At 32.5% G+C, this 25,597-nt stretch overlaps 2 protein-coding genes across 2 annotated transcripts in view; one reads left to right on the top strand and one right to left on the bottom strand.

Moving 5' to 3' along the window:
• The window catches only part of LOC118180047 (acetylcholinesterase-1-like), a 320,676-nt gene that overhangs the window by 134,991 nt on the left and 160,088 nt on the right, over positions 1-25,597 (top strand). The window lies entirely within an intron of this gene.
• Positions 367-24,735, bottom strand: LOC146995686 (acetylcholinesterase-1-like). Its single transcript, XM_085821636.1, has 3 exons — positions 24,405-24,735; positions 12,730-14,217; positions 367-2,984 (listed from the first exon to the last, which is right to left on the bottom strand). Coding segments are annotated over exons 1-3 (1,803 nt in total). The 5' UTR covers positions 24,407-24,735; the 3' UTR covers positions 367-2,671.

Genomic DNA, 25,597 nt, shown 5'->3' with positions numbered 1-25,597 from the left:
AAAAGCGTAAGAGAAAGCTAATCCGATCCCACAGCAAATTCGCTACAGTCAGCAACAGCACTAAGTAAACAACTAATAATCAACTGAATTGAGATGTTTTAATCCGGCTTTTAAAAGCTTTTTATTCCTGCACGAGAACATTCTGGTATTTTCTCTATTTCTCTGAATAGCAAAAGAATACAAGTACGAGATATTTATTTATTAATATGTTAAATGCGCGTGCGCCTGCATTTCAAATTTTCTGGTGAAGCTTTCTCCTCAAATAAGTCTCGTGCTGCATTGCACGGGAATATTGAATATAGAAACAATTGTAATTACAAATTCTATTAAAAATAGCAAACTAAATACAGAAACCGTAACAATACATTAATGGAGATTCTTTATTATTAAACTTCTTTAAGTAATACAGGGCTCTAATATTTGGTGGCAACAATTCAGAAAATGATTCGCCGTTTACAGTGAATGAATGCTGAAACGAAATTAGTAGCCCTTCTGGGCTAACGCTCTTTGGGCTAAAAATTTACGTATTTTTCAGTGATACCATACACGTCTTAGCAAATTTAACAGTTTATTGCAATTACACAGAAATACAATATAACAATCAAATTACAATACAGAAATCAATTAGGTTGTATGAATCTGTTTAAAAAACAACAATTATTTTACAAACAATTAGACTAAACTAATGGATATTTGTACTATAATTCAGTATGTTAAGTAAGTTGCTTAGTTAACACTAAGAAAGCATCTTTTATTATCCTTTATGAAAATAAAAAATGCTTGAATTAAACCTGAATTGAAGAACTTTCAATAAAACAGAATTCCACTAGAATAAAAATAAACCGTTCTTTACAAAATATTTGCTAGGACTTCGGACTTGCTAGTACTTGTGTAAAATGCTGACGTGATATTAATCCAATAATATTTATAATTTTATCTAAAACAAGATTATGAGCTTAAGTATTGATATTTCTTATTGCTCGGTATCGACATTTCTTCTAGATGTTTGCTGTATGGGCGGTATGCTGTATGGATAATACTTTTAAAAAACAACGATTGGTTAAATAGCAATAGCGATGAGGTGTTGAAGGTGATTTGTGGGTTTGTATTGCAATTCATAAAATACTTGTCTCCTGCTCCCGATGATTTGGCTGTACTTAAAATGCCAATTAAGTATGTTTGTAAGTAATATTGTAAACATAGTGCAATTTTCTCGTACAGCTGGAAATTTAGAACGATTGTTTTATTCCATATCCAAATGTGACCTGAAAATGCAATATTCCGGAAAATGACAATGCAGTAAGAGTAACACATGAAATAACGCGTCTTTAAGCAACAGATAACACTGAAAGTGTAATGTAAATTTAATACTAAAAGTGCAATTTTAATACTAAAAATATAACTTTAGTATTTTTGGACAATAAAAATGTAAAATAATTTCAACACTAAAAATAAAATTTAGAAAAACTCCGAAAGGTTCCAGACTCTAACTGTCGCCCAAAGGGGTTTGTTAAGGTTTTTCACGATCTCGCTGAGCTTGCAGGCTACCAATCTGCTATTCCACTCACTCCCATTAACCATTTTAGCTTTATTTAATAAGAATCGTTTTCTTCGCATTTGAGCCATATACAATTCACCAGCAAAATCGCAATAATTTTAAAAGATGTGTAGCAGCATATGTTTAAAATTCCCGATGCAATGGAAAGTATTGGGATTAGTTTTTAAAAATTTTGCTTCAGTTTTTCTTAGTTCATCATATCAATGTTCAATTTCCTTAGTACAATGATTTAAAAAACTTTTTGTTGTGTTTTTATTATTAACATTTTGTGTATTTACTTACCATATATCTCGTTCTTCGCACTTAGGTGACATAAAATTCAATTCAAGAGAAAAATCATCAAATACTTAAAAACAGCATATCTTTAGAATTTCCGATAGACAGTCTCTCACGCTGGAGATCAAAATGTTTTATTTCTACAGTGTTGTCACTGCTCGCTTTCATATCCCTGAGTTTGTTAATCAAAAATCCATTAAAGGATTACAAAATATGAAATAAATAATCAAGAAATATATAACATCTTTGCATGAAAATAATGAGTATTTTTCATTAGAGAGATCATGAATTCATTGTATTTTTATTATTTAAATTAATCCTATTAAAAAGTAATAAACGAATATTCTTAAGAACTGCCTCCGTTGTTTTCAAGTATCTTAGTTTTTTAATCCACAACAAACTGATTCAATTTGAAAGATAAATATGCTGCGTTTTGCTTAAGGGCAATAGACTCGAATGAAAAGTGAAATGACGTATTTCGAGTGATTTGACGCAAAATCCTATTTCGAGACTAATAACCCTTTGGGTAAAAATGTATGTTGAAATTGCATTGTACTGCAGTGTTGGTGTGTTACAACTCAACAACTCTGCAGTTAAGATTTAGGGAACAATGAATATGGGAAATAAAAATATTTCAAGATTCAGGATACATCATTGCTGAATATTAAACAGCAGCAGGTTCTACTCTATTACAGTAAGACTATATACAGAATCAAATTGTCTATAGCTCCAAGAAATACTAGATGATGACATGTTTGGTTTAAAGTACAGTGGTTTCACTTGCTGAGTGTTACTAAGTGACTCGTTCCCCCCCCCCCGTTTTTCCTTCAACAACGCTTAAAACGAATTGGCGTACATTAAGACCCATATCGTTGAAATTAATAAGGAAATAAACGTAGAGCAGCTGCTATGCGCTGAGGATAACGTGGTTATGTAGTCGCTACGTGCTGAGGTGAATGAGGTAGAGCGTGGTCCACGCACTGCTTGAATAACATTTGCATCGATAACAGACTTGAAACGATCTCGCCAGAACTCGCATCTGTACTTGTCTGGTCTGAGACGTACACTTTCCTCAACATCGATGTCTAAGTATTCTGGTTGTTGAAGCGTGAACTGTGGCCATCGTAGCGTTCCAGGAATGTTTGGATTGCTGAAAGAAACAAAATACTATCTCAGTGGCAATAATTTCAAGCAAACCATGGGAACGATACAAAATAAAATCAATGATTTGAGTTTCTTGTGCACGTTCTGCTCAATTCTAATTTAATAACCGTTATTAAATCTGCTCATTTAGCCATTCTCACTCGATAATCCTTTTCTTAATATATATGGCTATTGATTCCTGGATGGTTCTGACCCATAGCTTTTAGCGTTAGATTAAAATGCATTCTATCTTTAAAAAAATCTTTTAACTTAGTAGCAAAATTATAAACTACTAAACACTAGTAATTTCCATTTCAAGTTCAATTTTGGTGAATTTATGGACTGAATGTGCATATTCTTGAACTAGTGTCAATGTAATTGGGATACATAAGAGGAATGTTAACTGATTTATTGTTGGTGTTAATTTTTACATAAAATATTATTAAAAGTTATGTAGCGAAGTTATGTAATTTAACACATTTGTTGCCGCCTTTCTATTTAATATTTTAAACATAAACTAAAATATGCAGTACTGCCAAAGTGTAAAAGATAACTTGAAGGAAAAAGAATGTTTAAACAACCGTTGAGTAGTTCGCGACATCATTCAAACTCTCTTGGGGGGGGGGTTAATCTATGAAAAAGCGCAGAAATAAAACAAAAAAAAAAGGTTTAATATGTTATTTAGAAAGGCGTTTTGTTGTGCTAATAATTTAGAACCGAACTGTTTAGTTTTACTTTCTATTAAACTACTGTTTTTACTTCCTTGTACGAAGTAAAACTGAAGTATTGTAATCGCGAAAAGCTTCAGGCAGCATATTTCAACGAAAATATCCACTTCGACCGCTTTCGAATGCAATTTAATGATGTTTTTGCGTGAAATCTATACGTAAGGACAGAATAAAAGACTCTTTTCCTCCAAAAAAACTAAAAAACTGTTTTAAAATGAATTCTGAAGAGAATTTTTCGTGGCGTCTGTACGAACGTATATACGTACCTACGTACGTGCGTGCGTACGTACGTACGTATCTCGCATAACTCAAAAACGAGTAGCCTCAGAACGTTGAAATTTTGTATATAAGACTACTATAACATGTAAATGTGCACCTCGTATTTTGGTTTCAATCGGCCGCGCCAAACGTATATAAATATATTTATAAATATATCCACTCTGTTACCCGGCTCAGTGATCTCAGTTTCTTTACTCTTATATGTTTGTAAATTGTACATTTTTTGCTTTAAAAATGATTGAATTATGTTGTTCTTATCTTCCGGTTAAGGTTTTTATGACTTTATGCAGTATTTTTAGAATTATCAACAATTTAAAAGCTGTTTAAGTGCGATTAAGTTTTAAATAACATGGCGGACATATTTGTTTACATTTGAAACAGCAGAATTGTAGATTTGTTGCCAATCTAGAGAGACTAAGCTTCGCAGCACAAAAATAACGCCTTCATTTATTATTGCGAATTAAATCATGCTTAATCCTTTCTGGAATTTTTTCGAGGAAATAAGTATTTAAGATTTACTTCGTAATTTTTAATACAGATATTTTGAGTTTTTATATATTTTTGCCTTGTCGCGAAGTGAGAACTGAATTAATTGAATGAGAAATACACAATCGTCTGTGAAAAACTGTTTCTTTTTTGTTTTGTTTGCTTAATTTCTTTTATACATAGTTCTAGCTTTATTATAGTATTTGAATAGAACATGTGGCAACGATTAGATAATTCTTTAAATGATATACATTTTGTGCATTCTGAGTTATAACGAAATATAATACTGTAAGTAAACCTAGCGCCAGACTGTCGCTATGGTAAACAAAGTGAATTTTAAAGAATGAATTTATTCTATTGTGGTTTATGCGCTGTCGGCGAAGTAGGTTTAATTCAATCTAATAAATTAAATGAAATGCAAGAAAAAATGCGTATAATTTAATATGCCGTATAAGGAAGTCATGTGGTGTACACATCAGAATTTTTGATATTCTAGCTGTTAATTATTTCTGAAACATGAAAGTGTTATTTCAAATTACTTTTTGCAAATTGTCGCTAGAGATGAATGAGATATTAAACAACGGCACCGTTTTCTAGCTTTAAGAGTATTTCATGTTTTCTATGGATTGCAACAATGCTAAATTTTCGGTAGAAAGACCTCAAATGTGGGAAGAAAGAAGTATATTTAGAGAATCTTTGGTGTTTACTAAAGCCGAGAAACATGGAGAATCTAGGTTGTCAATTTTAGCTCTCAACATTCCAATTTCTATCCAGTTATATCACGAAGGCTCGCATTAAGCAAGGAGAGAACACTTTATATGCTCTTTCCTTATCATTGTTTAGAAACTAATTAGAAACATATCAGAAATAATAATAAGTAAATACAGTTTATGGTTTCACGTGAGTGTTTATGTAGATTACAATATTAAGCTGTATATTCGCAAGAACAACACGAGCTTCAGAAGAAAACCAAACTCATCAAACTATAAGCGGAACAAGATTTAAGAGAATTCGACATACTGTAATTACATTGGCTTTCAAATTAAGGAACGCATACGAGTTTTTCAAGTTCATTGTTTGAATGATTAAGCAAGAAAATATTTTTACGGGTTTTGTATATATGTAAATAATTTCAGTTAAATTATATGTGAAATTACTTTTTGTATAACGTAACATAAAAAATCGGAAGAGACGAAGCTCTGCCGGAAAAGTATGATTACTGGGGCAAGTTTATTTAACACTGATGTAAATGGCTCCTTCGCTAAATATTGGCGAGATATCACCAAGCTGGCAATGGTTTTGGCGAAACATCGCCAAATGTTGCGACACTTGGCGACCACTTGGCGATGTTTGGTAATAATATAACTGTTATTGTAACTGAATAACTATAATTGATGCTTATGTGTAATTTGTAACTGTATCCGGCTCGCACATGCCTTCCAGTAATTTCGAGAAATGGAAGGTAAAATAGATTTCTCAGTAGCAATATAAGCCCGGAAAGAGCCTGGGTTTTCAGTTCAGAGTCGACTTCGGAGTATTGAGATATCTCCGGGTGAGCTTCGCTCTTTAAATGCGCTTTACTCTGCATGTGTAAAACGTTCTGAGTACTTTGAAGTGGGACTCCTGAGTGTGCTCTGTGATACTCAGAAGAGCTGTACGTGTGCTTTTGTGCAAAGTTCCAGAATAGTAAATTGTTTCTATTAGTAAAAATAAATTTTATCAAACTATCATCGGTTCTGCGTGCATTCAATTCATTACGAACCCGTAAGCACGGAACAATATTTTCAAACGGTAAAAAAATAAATTCATATGTCCATGTAAATTAATAAGAAATTTGCAACATATACAAGAAATTATAAGAATATACAATGAAGGAGTTCTAGGTGTCTAAACAGTCCCCAAATACTCCGCCATTAAAAATAAACGGTTAGTGGACGCCAGAATAATGAAGATATATAATAGCTTGATCGGCCCTGTTATTTAAACCGGTTGTTGTTATCTTGTCCATGAGTATGTATTATGGCCAATGAAAAGTATTATGAACTATGTAAGCATGTATTATGTAACAGGCTCAATGTGTTATGAACTATGTAAGTATGTATTATGCAACAGGCTCAATGTGTTATGAACTATGTAAGCATGTATTATGTAACAGGCTCAATGTGTTATGAACTATGTAAGCATATATAAGCATGTACTATGAACTATGTAACTATGTAAGCATATATTATGAACTATGTAACTATGTAAGCATATATTATGAACTATGCAAGCATATAGTATTATGATATAGGAACAATATATGCCTTTATGGGGCCCATGAGGTGTTGCCCCGGATAGTTGAGGAGCCTGGACTAGACCCGAATAGTCTAAGTAAGCTGCACGGGTGCTCAGACTCTGCTCTCAACTGTCAACTGTCTTGTCCATGAATGTCATGGATGAATGGTACCAGAACTTCAAGGAGGTTGGACTTTTACTTCCACTCCAGTTTTCACGAAGAGCACCCCGCGGGGTGGTCGTGGATCTCCTACCATCAAACCACACGACAGAACTTTCGGCTCACCATATATTTAGAGTGCCCCCATGCCGCAAAGGCACTATGGATTTATACACATGCATGCCTTCTTCGAGATTCGAACCCGGGCCCATTGGTACGTCATTAGCTTCCCCTAACCATTATACCGTCTGGGCGGCATTTCAGCCGGGTGAAATCAGCATTTGGTTTTACTTGATCTGTTATATCTATGTGTCTACACAAGATCCAACAAAACACAAATAGTTAAAACCTATTCATTTGTCCCCACATTATTCTAACTATATTTGAGTCATTACGAGAATATTATCCTTTATAATACGTAGTTTTAAGGCAGATAGGCCTCAAGGCTTTGCCATAGTTACATAAACCAAACCAAACGAAACCATACGTGCCACCAGTCACTTTCCTGCTGCTGCTAACATGTACTGGCAAACTCCACAGCTAAAACATCTGCTCAGTTTGATATTTTAATAATTAACAAGCAGAAAAATAGTGTAAATTTTTAATTAATTATGAATAATGTTTCGAATTACTCTTCTTTGCTTAAAAGCATTGTTAAAATCTGTACTTCTTGATATTACGGGAATACCATTTGTACAGTAAGATTTCAATAAATGAGTGATATGATAATTTTCCCTAAACTCTGTTAGAGAGAGCAGGACAAATTTGTAGCATATGAAAGACATCCCTCAATCATAATTCGACTAATAAGAGTACATTTAGTATCAGTAAAAGAATTGGCAAGCTATCGCCAAGTTGCTGATGGTTTCGGGGACTAATTTTTTTTCTCTACATTTAGTGAGAAATTACCAAACTCTGCGATCATTTGCAGACATTTTTTTGGTCTCTGCTTAACTAATTCATATTGTAATTGAATAACGGTAATGGATCCGTGTATGCAACTGTAACCGAATCCCACCCTTACTTAACTTACACTGCATATGCCTTCGAGTAATTTTTAAGAATGGAAAGTACTAGAGGTTTTTCGGCTGTCGGGGAAAAACGCACGGATAGAGCATCAGCTGTCAGTTTTAATTCAGGGCTGACTTCAAAGTGCTGAGAGATCTCCGCTGGAGCTTTTCTCTTTTGGTGCCCTTTGCAGTGTTTAACATTATTAGTAGCCTGCAGTGGTAATTACTGATTGTGCTCTGTCTTACTGAGAAGAGCTGTGCGAGAACTTTTGTGTTAAGTTCCAGAACTGTAAGTTGTTTCTTTTGGAAAATAAGTTTTATCAAGCTATCATCCTTACTATAGTACAGTAAACAAGGAAAAGCAGAGTGATAAGGTGTTTTTTATATAGTGAAAGATTTTTATTGCCAAAAGAGTAACATTTCGCACCAAAAGGTGATGCTTCAGTTGTGTCAACATTATATACAGGCCCCGGACTCCCAGACTGCTTAATATGACAAATCAGGTGTCGTCCGGTACCCGCACCTATCTAGAACAACACAACCCTCGCAGCTTCCTGCGAGGCTGCATCAGTAATATATTAATGGAGAATATGAAGTTTTCTCGTGGCCAGACAAGGGCTTATGCATATCAGTAATAGAATTAATAAAAAGTTTCATACATAGGTACACTGGCTGTCTATTGGTCTAAATGGATACATATGTCTATTGGTCTAAGTGGTTAATGAGATAGGCAAACAATAAACACTTATACATTAAAAGAAATGATACACTGATAATGCAACTGGCGCATTAATGCAGAAGATGACAATTAATGAATACACGTAATTGTGTGTCATCCTGTATGACTATACATAAACTACTAGAAATGATACTACTAGAAACACTTATACATTAATAGCAATGATATTCTGACAACGGCATATGCACAGTAATACGAATGATGGCGATAAATGAAAACACATAACCATGCATTATTCTACTGGGCTATGCACACATCAATAAAAATGATACATACACACCTATACGTTGACAGAAATGATACACTGAGAATGAAAATTGTGCATCATTGTGAACGATGATAATTAATGATTGCACACATTCGTGTATTACCTTACTTGGCTGAACATATATATTAGTGCAAATGGTACACTTAAACAGTTATACATTAATGGAAATGAAAAACTGAAAAATTGCACTTGTACATTATACGATAGATGAAGAATAATGGTAATACGTAATCGTGTATCATCCTAAGTGGCTATACAATACAGTAGTAGAAATGATACACTTATACATTAATATACTGACAACGAAATATGCTCATTAATACGAAAGGTTACGATTAATGATAACACATAATCAAACACAATTTTTTTTTTGTTAAAAAAATCTTTCGTATTAATGCGCATATTTCATTGTCAGTGTACTATTTCTATTAATGTATAAATGCATCATTTACCATGTATAAATGTATATTAATGTATAAGTGTATCATTTCTACTACTGTATGTATAGCCACTTAGGATGATACACGATTATGTATAAGGTATATACTGTAGCCAAGTAACATTATATACAGTAGCGCAACACTGTTTGCAACGTAGCTAGGATTACAAATGTTCAATACAACGGTTACCATTCATGAGAATGGCCGTTAGATGTGGCATGACAATCAGCACAACACTGAAGAGAATTTCAATTGTAATTATTGATAGAGAATAATTTCTTTTGCTAAGGCCAATAAAGACGTTCGACCTCTATATACATGTAACGGCAGCTTACCAAAACCGAAAGTTAGTTTGCAAGATCTGGAGACTTTTGTGACCATTTAGTAGAGAAAGAGAGACTGAGGGCATGCCATCATCGAATTTCGATCACAGTAAGTGCTGGGCATGATTGCAGTATGCGCCGAAAGTTTGATCGTTTGTGAATATTACTCTATGGAGTTTTTGCATCTTTTCTAAGAAGGGAACGATGCTCTCTTTTAAAAGCGAAATTGATGGTCAAATATCTTTTTTACAGCTGGCAATCATAAATATTAATGCAACAATAGCAGGAAACAGAAGAAACGCAAAGTTTCTAGTACGGTTATTAATAAAGTTACAATTCTATGTCTTTCTTACAAAGTATCTTGCGTTTCAGTTTGCAAATCGCAGCAATATTATTGGTTGAAGCCTTATGTATGTATATGCATCATTACTGTTATGCAAGGATCATGTAACATATATTAATTTTGAAATGATACAGTTCAGAGAGCTTTAATTTTAAAATGTTACTATTTTTAGGATAGAAAGAGGAAATAAATAAATTAAATACATACGAGACTTAAGGAAATATTATAAATTAAAGTCAATACTTTATCCTACGTATATCTCATATTACCCCCCCACACACACATTCATGCATACATATATTGTATATATATATATAAATAATGTGTGTGTGTGTATGTTTATAATATAAAAAATACGTATTTTGTCGTATACGTTTTTTATCCGTATATATATATATAATATTTTAATTCGTAGTCGAGATTGAAGAGCGGCAAGACGGGACGAAGATGTTGATACCAAACCAAGTCAGCTAATTACCATCTTTATTTCCACGCACATTAGAATAATTCTTCGTAGATAATATAATTTGTTATCACATACAAATACAATAATATATTATAAACACAAATTAACGGGGGCGATATCATTTTAGACGGACAAGTAAAGCAGCGTCGATCTTGGTGCGGTGGAAGCAAGAAGAAGATGACGCAGTTTGTGTTTATACTAAGTACATACAGAAAGAACTCTAAGCCATGTTTGGTTAATTTGAGGTCGTTATATAATTATGGAAGGATCTCGAATTTGGCAGAAAAATTGAATTTAGGGGAAGAGCACCAAATCTAGAATCGTTAATTTTGAAGTCGCCAATTATTTTTAAAGCAGTTATCGCATTTTGTTATATTTTACATATATATACATGTAATAATAAAAGCACAGGAAATAAGACGGAGCAGTGTAGATGCGTGCTTATTTCCATATTGAAGAAGAATTTTGATTGCGTAGTATTTAAAGAACTTGGCAGTCGAGGCAGTTTTAATTCCATTTTTATTTCCAGTTGATATTTGTGGCCACAATCACTTGGCACTCTAGTCGTGCCTTTCCACAGAAGATTTACATTTTTGATATTGTTGGGATAGAAAGCAAGCCAGCGAAATTACATCTTAGCAGAATAGAGGGCAAAAGCTGAAGTGCGTAGTTATGAAAGATGGAAGCACGCGAAGAGAAAAGTTTTGGTTTACAATTCGGTGATTGGTCGTCAAGAGGCATATGGTATTAACGGTTACGTAAGATCGCATGATTAATTTGAATGACGCAATGCAGATAAGTTATTACGATTTTAGAATAGAGAGGAAGAACTAATGCTTATAGTTATATTATAATTCTGATTCATATATTTTTATCTTACATACATATACGATGGAATTAAAACTTAAGTAAATTAAAATTATAACGTAAATTACCAATAGCCCCTCAATTCTTCTTTGTAATCTGGGTGCTTCCCATTTTTACTCTAAAAATAGTACTAACTTTCCCTATACTGCCCCATTTTTAGAATAATCCATATCATATGACTTTTAATAAGCTGCCATACAGGATAACTACATATCTTGCTTCTTCTCCTCAGCGAAAGTAGACTATTGTTTGCTGCTTCTCTCCTCACCGCAAAGTTATGAAATATCAGCCTTTTTAATAGAAAGCCTTAGTGTTCGAGAAATTTTAGGTACCGTATTAGCTACGTTATCATCATTATGTAAAGATCATATGATATGGATTATTCTAAATTTAGAATAGACAGAAGAAATCCTAAAATGGAAATGAGAAATTCAGGGGCTATTGCTAATTTCAACTTATAATTTTGTTTTACCTAATTTTTATCTTACATAACTTTTGATAGCTTTGAGGTGAGAAAAGAAGCAGTAAACAACAATCTACATTCGCTGAGGAGGAGCAGAAGCAAAATCTGTAGCTACCAGGTATGGCACTTATTAAGAGAAAGGTTTCGGTTTTAGTTCCGAATTAGCTACGTCGTCATTGTTATGTAAAAGACATATGATATATTGGAATTAATCAGTCCAGAAAAACTCATTATTATTTTTAGAATAGAGGGGGAAGTACCCAAACTAAAATAAGGAATTAAGGCGCTATTGCTAATTTTAATTATAATTTTGATTTTTATCTTATATATATATATTATATACACGGATACCTATATAGACTTAAAAATTTGACATTGGTGTATTCGTGTAATTTGCAATATTATATGAAGAAAGTTACATATAGAAATCTGTGAGCATAATATTAAAAAGTGTAATAGAATCGATGGTTGTAAGATTATATATTATATGATGTATTATTACAACTAAAGTTTTCTGCCTTGGGAATTATACTTTCCCTAAATATCTTTGTTAGGAAATCTCCTATGTATTTACATTGCATAGAACTTCAACAAAACATACATGAGTATATACTGTTTGGCCCTAAAAACTAGAGTCCGCCAAGAAGCTATCATTTTAATTAATTTTATCCACGTACTAAATGTAGGAATAAGATTCAGTTAAATATATGATAAAGATAACAGAATAAAAGAAGACAAAGATTTTACAAACGAATGCACGTCTTCAATAAAACCTCTTGTTATAAAATGAATAGACACAACGCATATGGATCATGTTCAAACATTCTTAACTATAAGATCTTTTACTATAAAACTGTTTCAAATTTTTATCCTCTAAAATGAATAAATGAAGAATATAATTACCCTGTTTTAGCAAAGGCTAACCATCTATCCATGAGTCGTTCACTCAGTTGCTCCTCTTCTGGGGTGAAATTTCCATGTAATGGATTCCCGAATACATATTCTAGTTCATCAAAATGAGTACATCCCATCCATTCTGCTAAAGGTGTAGAAGAAGGGCGGTGACTGAATACGTAGAAGAACACAGGATTACGTAAAGAACATATCTCAGCGTTAAAGACAGAGCCACATGTTATCAAGTAGTCTCCAAGCGAATCACTCATCGCTTGAGTATAAGCATCCGAAGTCCCATTTTTAACACTGTTCACATAAAAGTCGGCGATTTTCCCTTCATCCGTCTGCTCTGTGTTCTTGTATATGAATCGTGTTATTTGATAAGCCATTCGTTTGCTTACTGTCTTAATATTATCTATTCCATACACTCCAAAATAATCAGGAGCAGCTGCAGTGAGAAAGAATGTACCCTCATTTTTGTTAACCCCAATTAACATTTCCGTGTCTTTAAAATTCCCTTCCAGATAATTGTAAACAATTGCTTTTGGCACATCAGGAACGCCTATCCGAGGAAGGAATGTTATTGGATGGATCTTCATCAAAATACCCTCAGCAGCGGAAAGTGCCCTAGCCGGTAATCTTCTCAAGCAACTGACGATGAGTCGCGGATTTGTTCTCAGCGTAATATTCTTGTACGCACAACCAACCAGGGTGGCCAATCTTTGTGAAAATTTATAAAGCCGTCCATCTTTGTCGAAATTCATTGGTTGTATACTAGATCCACTCTGCAAAATGACCCTTTTGATGAAATGTTTTGATATATTTGTTGTAAGATGTCCGGAAACTGACACTGCACCTGCACTTTCACCTATCAAAACAATGTGATGAGGGTTACCTCCGAAAGCTTCAACATTGTTGTAAATCCATTTTAATGCTAGAACCTGATCATAAGCACCCATATTTCCTTCAACTTCCTCCGTGAAAGCGGAAAAAAAGCCCATTACACCAACACGATAATTTATGGTAACGACTATAACATCTCCACGACTTGCCATCCTAGTTCCATCATAAATGCGCATGTTAGAAGAGCCCATGTTGAAAGCTCCACCATGAACGAAGAAAATTATAGGTTTTAAGTCAGTTCCATTTCTAGAGTAGGGAACCCACATATTCAAATATAGGCAGTCTTCGGTCATATTCTCGATGTCAGGCATATAATAATATTGTGCTGAAGCATTCTGTATGCAAGTTGGAGCTAATTTTGATGCATCATACACTCCGAACCAGGAACGTTTTGGAACTGGTTTCATGAATCTCATTCTACCGACAGGGGGCTCGGCATAAGGGATGCCTAGAAAGGCTTCTACTTCTGGCTCTGATGAAGCTGTTATTCCTTGTACTGGTCCACTATTGGTCATAACTACTCTATCTGATAAAGCCATATTGATGAAGTTTAAGATAAAAAGGAATTTGACATTTGTCAGAATAATAAATACCCTAAAATGAAAAAAGTAGTAATTAAATTTTATTCAATTGAAATAACTATGTGCTTTGACGATAAAATAATCTTATCACAGAAGAGGCATCACACAAAATAATTCAAAATACAATTCATAAGGTAAATAGACATTGTGGTCAAAGATAAAGGGGTACTACATAAAATAGATTAATTTGAAGTTATTTTGCTTAGAATTAAGTTCTGTAGAATCTTTATGGGTAATTTTGTAATCATTTAATTTTTAAATTGTTTTCTCTCAATAATAATAATAACAAAAATAATAATAACTACAGAAATGTAAAATTTTTAATTCCATTTCTATGATTTTTGTATTTATAATTTGTCGTAGGCATATTTATTTAAGAAACAAAACAGAAATCCTTGTCGAGCACATATTTGCGAAACGCGATATTGCACATACTCATAATCTTAATCGCTTCGATTTAATTTTCCAAAATCTAAAATTCATACACGATACGCTGCAGACCGTTGGCTGCTTTGTCACAGATACTCTTGACTCTGAGCAAGTTCCGATCATTTCACTCATATTCAGACAGCTGTAATTAAGTATTTGTCAATGTTTATTTTGTTTTCTTTTTGAATTAGTACATTTGAAATTGCAATTTGAAAGGATACAATTCTAAAAGATTTCCATAAATTTAAAAAGAAGCCAAAGAACCCGTACAAATGGTAAAAGCAGCTGGTGGAGAAGGGTTTGGGTTGCAGAAGACGATAAGGTCAAAGAATTTACTCAGAAGAAGAAGATCGAGAAGCCATGAATGAAGAACTGAGAGATTTTATGACACCAGCCGATAATGAAAGTAGGGATAGGGAAAATGATTAAGCGCCTTCAATTTGCAAGAAATTAAACTAACTATTACAAAGGCACTAGAACTATCTAATTTTGCAATTAAGGTAGACCCAAATGAAGAAAGAAGACACTTTATATGAAACATTGAAAATCTCTGTACTCTTTATCACAAAACTTTTAAAAAGTTGCTTTAGTCGTTGTCCCAAGCGAAATTCATTGTTTTTAAAAATATAATATTTATATGGTAACTCTTAAGAATGCAATTTTGCTGAGCGCGCTACGTATTTTTGACGTAACCCACGCGTTTGACAAGGATTAACTGCATTGTGATTTTAAATTAATTCTTCACCTTGGTATCAGATTAGGTTCGACACCCAGATTTTGGAAAATAGTATATAAATAAATATTTATTTAGCAGAATACTACTACAGAATACAGAAGTGATAGAAACAGGTAATAAACATAATAAATATATTATCAAAGTATAATTTTTTCCCTCACATTTTGGGTTAAATATGTGTTAAATTTCAGGATTACTACATATGTTGTCACAAAAATTTTCATCAATATTTTAATTTTTGCCCCTTATATTTATTAAGGTATAAGGAATTAAATGAACTAAATAAGTGATAAAATAAAATGGCTATAAAATATTCCCGTTTAAATATATGCATTAACAATTTTTCAAGAAATTTCTTTCTTTTCACTTATAAAATTATCTCAAAAAATTTTAGATGTACTCTGAGCCGCCTTATCCATAATTGTTACTCATTTAGCACCACTCAGGAGGCATGTGGGAATTCAAGCTATCACAGGTGCGAGTAACAATGCCTCCCTACGTTGCCCTGCACGTGTGGATTAAGGATATCACGGACCCAGGTTACCTCAGAAATAAAACAAACTGTGAACTTTATTCATAAAAATAAAACAAAACAATCATTTTTCAATGGATATCTTCACATGTAGGTATCGACGGTAACGAAAAAGGCAGACTCACTAGCCAAGAAAGGAACACTTGAGCCACAAAACAGCAAACCACTTCCTCCTGAGTCACACTTTATTTCTGAGAAATTAATGGATACTGTTAAATCTGACCAGGTAGCAAAATCAACAGGCAAATCCTGGGCTAACATTCAAGCAACTTGGAAAACGTTTTGTCAAAAACCCAATAAAGAGGCTGTGGCTAATTTCAGACTGCAAACAGGTCACGATTACATGCCACATCATCTTAATAAAATTGGCTCCTTCCATCTAGTATATACCAAATTTGCAATTCGGGTTTCATGAATGCAGAGCATTTCCTTATCTGCCCAGAACTAGACAAGGAGTCTCAGAAACGTGGTGAGATAAGTTAACTATATTGGAATGCCAGAGCTTTCATGAACTCCTTATAAAGACTACATCTCTTACATGGCATTCCTTGTTTTTTAAATTTTTAACTTTTTACTTTTGTTCCCATGTTCATATGTTCTGGCTCTTACTTTACATGCTTGTTCTTTTTTATTATATATCATTGTCCTTGTGTGATACTTGAGCTGTTTCATATGTTTAGACTGATTTTTCCAATAAAGCCACATGTAACAACAGCAACAATTCTAGATATATAGATAAACCTAAGCTTTTAGCTCATTTAATACGCAATATTTCATAGAATATTTGTGAAAAGTTTCACAAAATTACTTCAATAATATTTTAAGTTAACGATTTCTGGTAACATAGAAGTTGAAAAAAAAATCAAGTTTTTACAAATTAAGTTTAATGTAATGCAAACACAAACAGAAGGAAAAGAAAATGTTACCAAGTATGAAAATGAATAATAATTAGTCTTTTTCCTGAGCACTTAATAACAAATAGAAAGTTTCAGAATCATCTTTTGTACAGCACAAAAAGTATTTAAATGAAAAGGTTTCATTTTAAAGTTATTTAGAGTAGTCTGTGCACCTTTAGACATCAACTTCTGGGCTCATAAAAAGAAACTTCCGGTTAACGGCGTAGGACAAGAACCGCCAAAAAATAATTCTGCTACTGAAGAGACAAAATAAAAGTGGCTTTAGGGAGCTTAACGTATAATCTTTAAAATAAAGTTAAAAGAATCTTTTGAAATATTTCATGAAAACTGACGATTAAAACGTAGTCGGAAATCTTAACTGTGTTAGATTTTTAAAGCAATGAAACAATAAAGTGAAAAATAAAATAAAATCGTAATAATTTTGCATTTTACTTCATTATATATTTGCATCTACAATTATTAAATTGGACGTTTCTCGCCAGCATCGATTCTAGATTAATTAATGCTAAAAATTTTTGATAATAAAAATAAAGATTTCAAGGCTAAAATTAAAACATTCTGCTAAATGAAACATAAAATTGTGTCTCAGATTGTAAGATACAGTACTTCGCTAGAAATGTAATACTAATAAAATAGCATTTGAATTTAATACATTTACGAAGATCGGGAGAGTTACTGGAAGTGTTCGTGGTTTTCCAATATCTAACATGAATATGAAGCAGTTTGGCTAGGATTCCTAAAATATCCTCCACGAAGTCTTCCTTCTTCTTAGAAATGCAAGTTCTAACATTATGTACTATAAACTAAACAACAACAACAAAAAAAAAAAAAAAAAAAGTCTGATTTGATGCCGATTGGAATTCTTTCTTAAACCTGCTTAGTAAATGAATGAAGGCATAAGCAGACGATGAAATTTTCCGTAGAGAAGAACAGACGGGAATTTTCATTGACGTTCAGATTCATATGGCTTACCCTACTGTGCACTAGATGTGAAAAACCCTGAATGTTTTTAAAGCATGGAATATTATTCAAAATATGTTTATGAAAATGTAATCTAATATCAGTATATTGGCTCACCAGCGGTCGAACGTTAAAAGCCGCTGAACACTGGTAGTTTTGGTCAGCGGTTCGAGTATGGCTAACGGACTGACTGCTTGAGTGTTTTTGTGTTTTCCCGAATGTGCACCGTACATACGAGCCAGTTTCCCTTAAATAAAACCTACATCATCCAGACCGGACATCGCTCACGTTCCATGCTGTGCCTAAGGGTGCAGCACGTAATAAGTAAAAAATAAATAAATAAATAAAATCTAAGAGGTTTCAGATTTTAAATTACGTCCAAAGGGGCGTTTTTTTTTACTTTTTGTGTGTTACCTTCATTTATTAAACATCATGTTTTACGTACTCAAACTATAAAATTGAGTTCAACAGCAATATCGCAAAATAATTTTAAAATAAGCATATCTTTAGAATTTACGATATATAGTCTCGCGCGCTGGAGATAAAAATGTTTTTTTTTTCGTACAGTATTGTCATTTCTCGCTTTGAAATCGTTTCGTTTGTTAATCAAAAATTTGTTGAAGTATTACAAAATATGAAATCGATAATAAAACATATTTCAAGTTGAAATTAGAGCTTCCACATGCCCATATTCTATAGAAGATTACATTATTCAAAATTTGATAGCTCTAGGTACTGTTGTTTTATCACAATGCGAGAAACATACATATATTCATGCATATTTTTCGTGATTTAATTTCTTTAAATAAATATAATACAGGGCTATAATATTGGGTGGCAACAATTTGAAAAGTGAAACAACGCTTATCGTGAATCGACGCAAAATGCCAACACGAAATTAATAGTCTTCTGCGCAAATTGCCCCTTTGGACTAAAAAGATATCAGTATGCTTTAGAAGTAATAGAAAAGAGCAATGAAATTAATACTATTAAATCTGTGCGCATCTATGTTTGGTTGATTGGTTGTTTGTAACATCATTTTCTGCGGAACGGCGAGGAATTGAGTTTCGAGAGGACCTAAAAAATTCGTGGGAAGACGTTTCGATCATTCTCTGTAAGAGAATTTAATCAGCCGAGATATTAATTAAAAAACTTAATAATTAAGATGGAAAGGGGTGTTGAGATATAGCTGTAACAGTTAGTAGAAGAATCGCAACGTAAAGTTAATATCAAGTACAATGGAACTTCGGATCACGAACAATTCGATTCATGAACAAATTATTTGAATAAAATTGCCTCGGATGACGAACGGTTTCTCGAATTACGAACATTCAGGTCATAAACACATGATTTTCAAAGATGATTTGAGGTAATCTATGTCACATAACTAACACTCAGGCTTTCTAGAAATATCATTAAAATATTTTTCTTTACTCTCATTTGCAAAGTGCAAACTCTCATTAACAAACTTAATTATATATCATTAACAAATTAATATCACTAACTCTCATTAACAAAGCTTGGCCGTAAATAACTTACAGAGCGATGAATTCGGCCTGGAGGAAATTATGATCATACTGATTTGCAAGCAGAGACTTTGAGCAGTTAAGACTTTTTTATGTTATTTACAATATTGCGTTTCTAGGCCAAAAAAAATGGCTAGATTGTTAACAATAAAGACGTAGCCATAAAAACTACTAGAGAGTCATAAAAATGAGGTAAGAAGAAAGAACTACAACTTCAAAAGCATCTACAAGAGGCGATTGTGGAAGAAATGTTTTTAGAAGTAAAAGACGAATCGAAAAGGGACCCAGTTCTTTGATTCCCGAAATTCATTCAAAACGGAGTAAGAAGCAAAGATTTACTTACCGATATTATTTTAGGCTTAGCGATAATTCGCTGTCAGTTAACCAAATTTGGGATACAATTTATGGTACCTAAGAAGATTATCATAGTGATTTTACTCTGTTATGGGCTGTGAACTTGCGCACAAATTATTGTTATAAAGTTTAAATAAGCAATTATATGCGGTTCACGAGCGAATTAATCCATTTTACATTCATTTCTTCGGCTAAAATTATTTCGTTTGATGAACAGCTTTCCTGAAAGAATCAAGTTCATGATCGTAAGTTTCACTGTATCTTCTCTGCTACGAGCTTTACCTGCGCTTGCCTTATCTGTGGATTAATACGATACCATGTCTTTAACAGTTAGCAGCTTTAATTAACTAGCTGTAACGCTAACTCAGTAACAGCATCTAGTTCAGCTAGCCGTCCTTTTCGTTAAGTTCCAATCACTGTAGATCTGGATGTTAAACTTCTGCTTCCCATAAACATAATTTATACTCCAGTTCTACTAAATACACCGGAAATTTTAAGGGGTAAATCAGTTTGTATCTATATATAAACTATGATTTCAGTAACTGTTTCTAGTTTTGTCTATCAGTTCGTTAATTAATTTCCATTTAATCTAAACCCAAAACAAAATACAGCCGCTTAGTAGTATTCGGCACGCTAGGCGACTTTACTGAAGGTTAGAATAAAGAATCCTAACGTGCTGTAGTATTAATTGGAAAACTAGATAGATTTAATAAAGGGTTAGGAGTCACAGAATAATTTACACTTACGAACTTGAAGTTTTGTAGTACAACTTGAATGGAGTTTATGTATATTTTGTAAAATCTTAAATAAAAATTAATTTTTTTTTGGTATGCCTAGTTTCCTTTTACGTCCATGAATGAATAATGCATGAATAAAATTTTTTATAACTACTCCAATCACATGTTAAATAATATAAGCATTATTATAAATATTCTCCGTTTAAGTATTATAACATGTGAAATACTTCTTAAAAAAATAAATTTTTTATCTAAAATTATGTGACTTTGAGTAAAAGGAGAGGGAAAGCAATTTGAAATAGTGAGTTTAATTGCTTACGATTGCAATTAACAAGTCTTCTAGAACTCTAATAGAAGCATTTGAAAGAAGTCTAAAATAATTCTAGAAAGTCTCTAAGAAGAACAAGTAATTTGCTACGAGGCTCGTATAATTGTTACTAAGAATAAGGTTATTCAACTGAGATCAGGTTTCCATCGACCCTGAGTCCCTTTGGTGTTTCTCGAAAAGTTTAGTTTACTAGCACGGCTTCCGGATTTTCCAGCGGCTCCCGCCACCGAAATTCCATTAGCCTTTATAGTGCCTTATTCTAACTGCTTCCTTCGAAATGAAAATTCCATATAATCTCTCTGTACCAAACTCAGCTTTGCTGAACAACGCATGCAAGATATTTAAAGAGCTTTAATACTACATTTATATATGGTTTCTAGCTCAATACAAGGACATTAAAGATATTGTTTCAAGAAGCTTAGCATTAGTATATCATAATGTAATGTTAATATTTTGTATTCTTAAATAATATTGCATAATTTTTTCTTAAATGAAAAAATGTATACATTTTCATTTTAAATTATGTAATATTATTTAAAAATACAAAATATTCACATTACATTATGATATACTAGTAGTGCTAAGCTTCATGAAATAATATCTTATAACTATCTTTGTGTATATATATATATATATATATATATATATATATATATATATATATATATATGCTAATGACACTGATGAGAAGTTTCATTATAGTTATAAAGGTATTTCTGTTTATAACTTTCAAACTGTTATTAGTCCAAAGGCACAATTTGCCCAGAAGGACTAAATTTCGTTTGGGCATTTTGCGCTGATTCACTACAAGCGTTGTTTCACTTTTTAAATTGCTGCCACCAAATATTATTGCCTTGCATTATATTTAAAAGAAATTAAATAATGAAGAATCTTCATAAATGTATGTAATCTTCCTGCAAATATGAGCATCTGGAAAACCAAATTTGAAATTTTGAATTTGTTTTATTATCGATCTCATATTTTGTAACACTTTAACGAATTTTTGATTAACAAACTCGAGGATTTCAAAGCGAGCAATGGCAACGTTCTACAGGAAAGAACATTTTTATGTCCTACACGCAAGACTGTGTATCGGAAATTCTAAAGATATGCTTATTTTAAAATTCTTTCGCGATATTGCTCTTGAACTGAATTTTATGGTTTAAGTTCGAAGAACATGATATTTAATAAATAAAGGTAACATAAAAAATGTTAAAAAAACGCCCCTGTGGACGTAATTTAAAATCTGAAAAACTTTCAGATTTTTTGAAATTTTATTTCTTTTTTCCTTTAAAATTTGAATTTTTCAATCCAGAAAGTAAAATTCTTGTCGTACCTAACTTAAAAAACTCAAATACGTTAACTTATTTTATAATAATTCTGCACATACAAAATTTACAAATATTACGCTGATTCTTGTTGTTTGACTTCTCCAATAATACCATACCCGATAGTGAAAATGCAACACCAAGAAGAAGTGGCCAGAAAGTGATGAAACTCGGCAAACAGAGAAAGACAGCAATGAACAATATCATCAAATTTTATATTATAATTTTTCTGCGAGCGTTAGTTTTTAACGGAAATGAAAAACGAAGTGTTACCCTTGCAAGCACTATATGTAAGATAACAAAACAGCATTTACGACAAACATCAAGGAAAACGAAATATTGCATTCAGTTTTTAAATTTTACGTTTGCATTACTGAAGAGATGGAAAATTGTTTTCTTTGGCTTATTTAAAATTTTACTTAAAAAATGTCATTTTTATAATACGGAGTTCTCGAACACAAACCTACATTACATGGCTGCTCTCATTTCAAAGTAAACGTTTAAGCAACAAAAAATACTGTACGTATGTCCAAGTGTAAAAATATGTATGTTTGTATTAAATATTAAACTCGAAAAAGAAGAAAAAAACAAATTTTAACGCAATTCATGAACGCACTATGTAAGTAAATGGCAAACACATAAAATATAAAAACAGACAGTATTATAAAGAATGCATAAAAATTAAATATAGATGCTTGAATGCGCGTTTATTTATATATCGTATCATATGTTATATCATATTCCATTTGCGTACATACACGTTTATTTCCTAAATGAGTGTGCAAAATATGTAAGTATGTTTTATTAAATTATTTTTAGAACTATTTGGGGAAATTTAATTTATCATCCTATTTTTATATTTTTCACTAAAATTAATGTTTTTATAGTGGATATTTGCATGCTTTTAAGGGAATCCACTTTCTGAACGTTTAGAAGATTAAGCCGTAGGAAGGTGTATGGATAAGACTAGACTTATCTTAAGTCTTAAAGAAATACTGTTTGGTTCAGGGATGTAACATCTCATAGCTGCTATGCATGCGGCTCACTCTGTAAAATTTTGCAGCCCCTGGCGGAATACACGAAATTTGTGAAATGCGGCAGAAAAATTTGCGATTGTTTTAGAGCAATTTACGTCCCTGAATCTTTTTTTAAGCCCAAATTCGCTTTAGCACAGAAAGGCTGTTAATTTCAAAATGGCATTTTGTGTTGAATCACTTTTCATATATTGTTGCCCCCAAATATTATCGTCCCGAATTATATTTAAAGAAATTAAATATTGAAGAATTTGAATGAATGTACGCATGTTTTCCGCATTGTGAAAAAACGACGGTACCTAGAGTCATTACATTCTGAATAACATAATCCTCCACTCGCGCATGGACATTGGAAGTTCGAATTTGGTGTCTATTTCATATTTTATAACACTTTAACGAATTCTGGATTAAAAAACTCAGGAATTTCAAAGAGAGCAGTGGCAATACCGTAAGGACCAAAACATTTTTATCTCCAGTGCTCGAAACTGTCTATCGGAAATTACAAATATATGCTATTTTTAAATATTTTTAGCACAATTTGGCTTAGAAATGCGTATGTGTCTCTAAATTAGGAAAAAAAAAGCCTCGTTTGTGCGCAATATAAAGTCTGAAACTTTTCAGATTTTTTTTCCCTCCCAAAATAAAATTCCCGAAATATAACTCGCATGCGTCCTTAACTGACAGAAACCTGCAGCATCAGTTACGATGCACAAATACAAGTACTGAAATCGGCTTGAAAAAAACTAAATGAAAGAAAAGTGAAACCGTTATCCTCCTGAGTAAATATAATATTATTCGATTGTTTTATTGGAGCTATCTGTCTAAGGGAAAAGATGCATCCGTGAAAACTACTCTATTATGAATTCATGAATAAAAATACTGTATTACGTATTAAAATTTCACTTTCGAAAAATATATACAATGCGGAATGCCGAAACGAAATTCCTTTTCGAAGCGGCCCTCGAAGTCTTAGGTTTCTAGGCCTGTATTTTGTTAAACGGTTTCCAGGAACTGCATTATTTGCATGGAATTTATTTAACACGCATATAAATATCTGAAACCGTAGTTAACATGAGCATTTTAATTCGAGAGAGTTAATAAAATTATAAAAAGAGTGTAACTGCCCATTCGTAAGTAAAAAACACTCGTTGCTGATCGTATGTTCTTGCTCATATGAATGATAATTAAATAAAATTATTTATTTCCTTGCGTTAGATGAAAAAACGCACGATAAATGTAAATAACAAATTTACGTGCTTACCTTTATCAAACAAATAAAAATAAAAATATTACTTTAAAGGTAAATAAAAAAAACTTACATGCTTATCTTTTTCGGAAGAAGACACCACTAAATAAATTATAAAAATTCCATTGCAGGTGAGAGCAAATATTCTTTCATCAGTCGAGCACTTAAACTGAACTACAAACACGGGCTGAAAAATCTTCCCTTGTAATCACATTCCTCACATAACATTCTAGATTATCTGAGGTCGTTATTAACTTTCTAGATAAAAATGGCGGGTAAACATTACGCTCGTTAGCCTTGTGAACCGCCGAATTTACATTTTTGCATAACAAGGAAAGTTGCGCAACAGTATTCCCTTACCTTTAATGTTTTAGTAATATATCGGAAAAAAAAACACCCAAAACTGTTAAAAAAATGAAAGCCTTTCAGGTATTATATAACACCCAAAGGGACTTTTTTTTAACTTTTTTGTGTTACCTTTATTTATTAAATATCACGTTCTTCACTTAACCTTAAAAATTCAATTCAACGGTAATATCACAAAATAATTTTTAAAAAGCATATCTGTATGATTTCCGATACACAGCCTCGTGTGCTAGAGATGAAAAAAAAAAAAAAAAAAAAAAAAAAAAAAAAAAAAAAACATTCCGTGCAGTGTTGCCATTGCTTGTTTGGAAATCATAGAGTTTTTTTAATCAGAACCTCACTCACAAATGCTTTTGCAAAATATGAAACAGATAATGAGACAAATTCCAACTTTCAAATTTGGGCTTCCAGATGCCCATATTCGGGTGGAGACGTACGTTATTCAAATTTGGATGGGTCTAGATACCGTCGTTTCATCACAAAGCGAGAAACATGCATACATTTATGCTTGTTCTTCATTTTTAAATTTCTTTAAATATAATACACGGTGATAATATTTGGTGGCAACAATTTGAAAAGTGATTCAGAATGTTAAAATTTTCGACCCAAAATGCCAAAACGAAATTAATAGCCCTTCTGGGCATGGTTTCTGCGTTTATGTATAGTTATGCTTTTCGACCAGTCAAATGCTTCGATTAAACATGAAATATTTAATCGAAATATTTCATGTTTAATCATTAATCCTGTCCTTGGATGGCTCTGCAGTAGGAGAATTTCGATAATTACGGGTGGAAAAAGAGTCTCAACAAATTGTGTTCTCAAATTTTAACTTAAAATTCTACGATCATTTTATGTTTCAATAACATGCTTTGTTGTTGTTTTGTTAGGAGAAAGCGGCAA

The sequence above is a fragment of the Stegodyphus dumicola genome, chromosome 8 (assembly GCF_044657685.1).
Source record: "Stegodyphus dumicola isolate Sdum_Otavi_A_Nest chromosome 8, ASM4465768v1".
NCBI lineage: Eukaryota > Metazoa > Arthropoda > Arachnida > Araneae > Eresidae > Stegodyphus > Stegodyphus dumicola.
This window is presented reverse-complemented; position numbering and strand designations above follow the sequence as displayed.

Excerpts from the sequence above, each read along its gene's own strand:
- LOC146995686 (XM_085821636.1), bottom strand. Across the intron at positions 2,985-12,729 it reads TTAGCCTTTGCTAAAACAGG|CAATCCAAACATTCCTGGAA; the intron begins GTAATTATATTC and ends TGTTTCTTTCAG.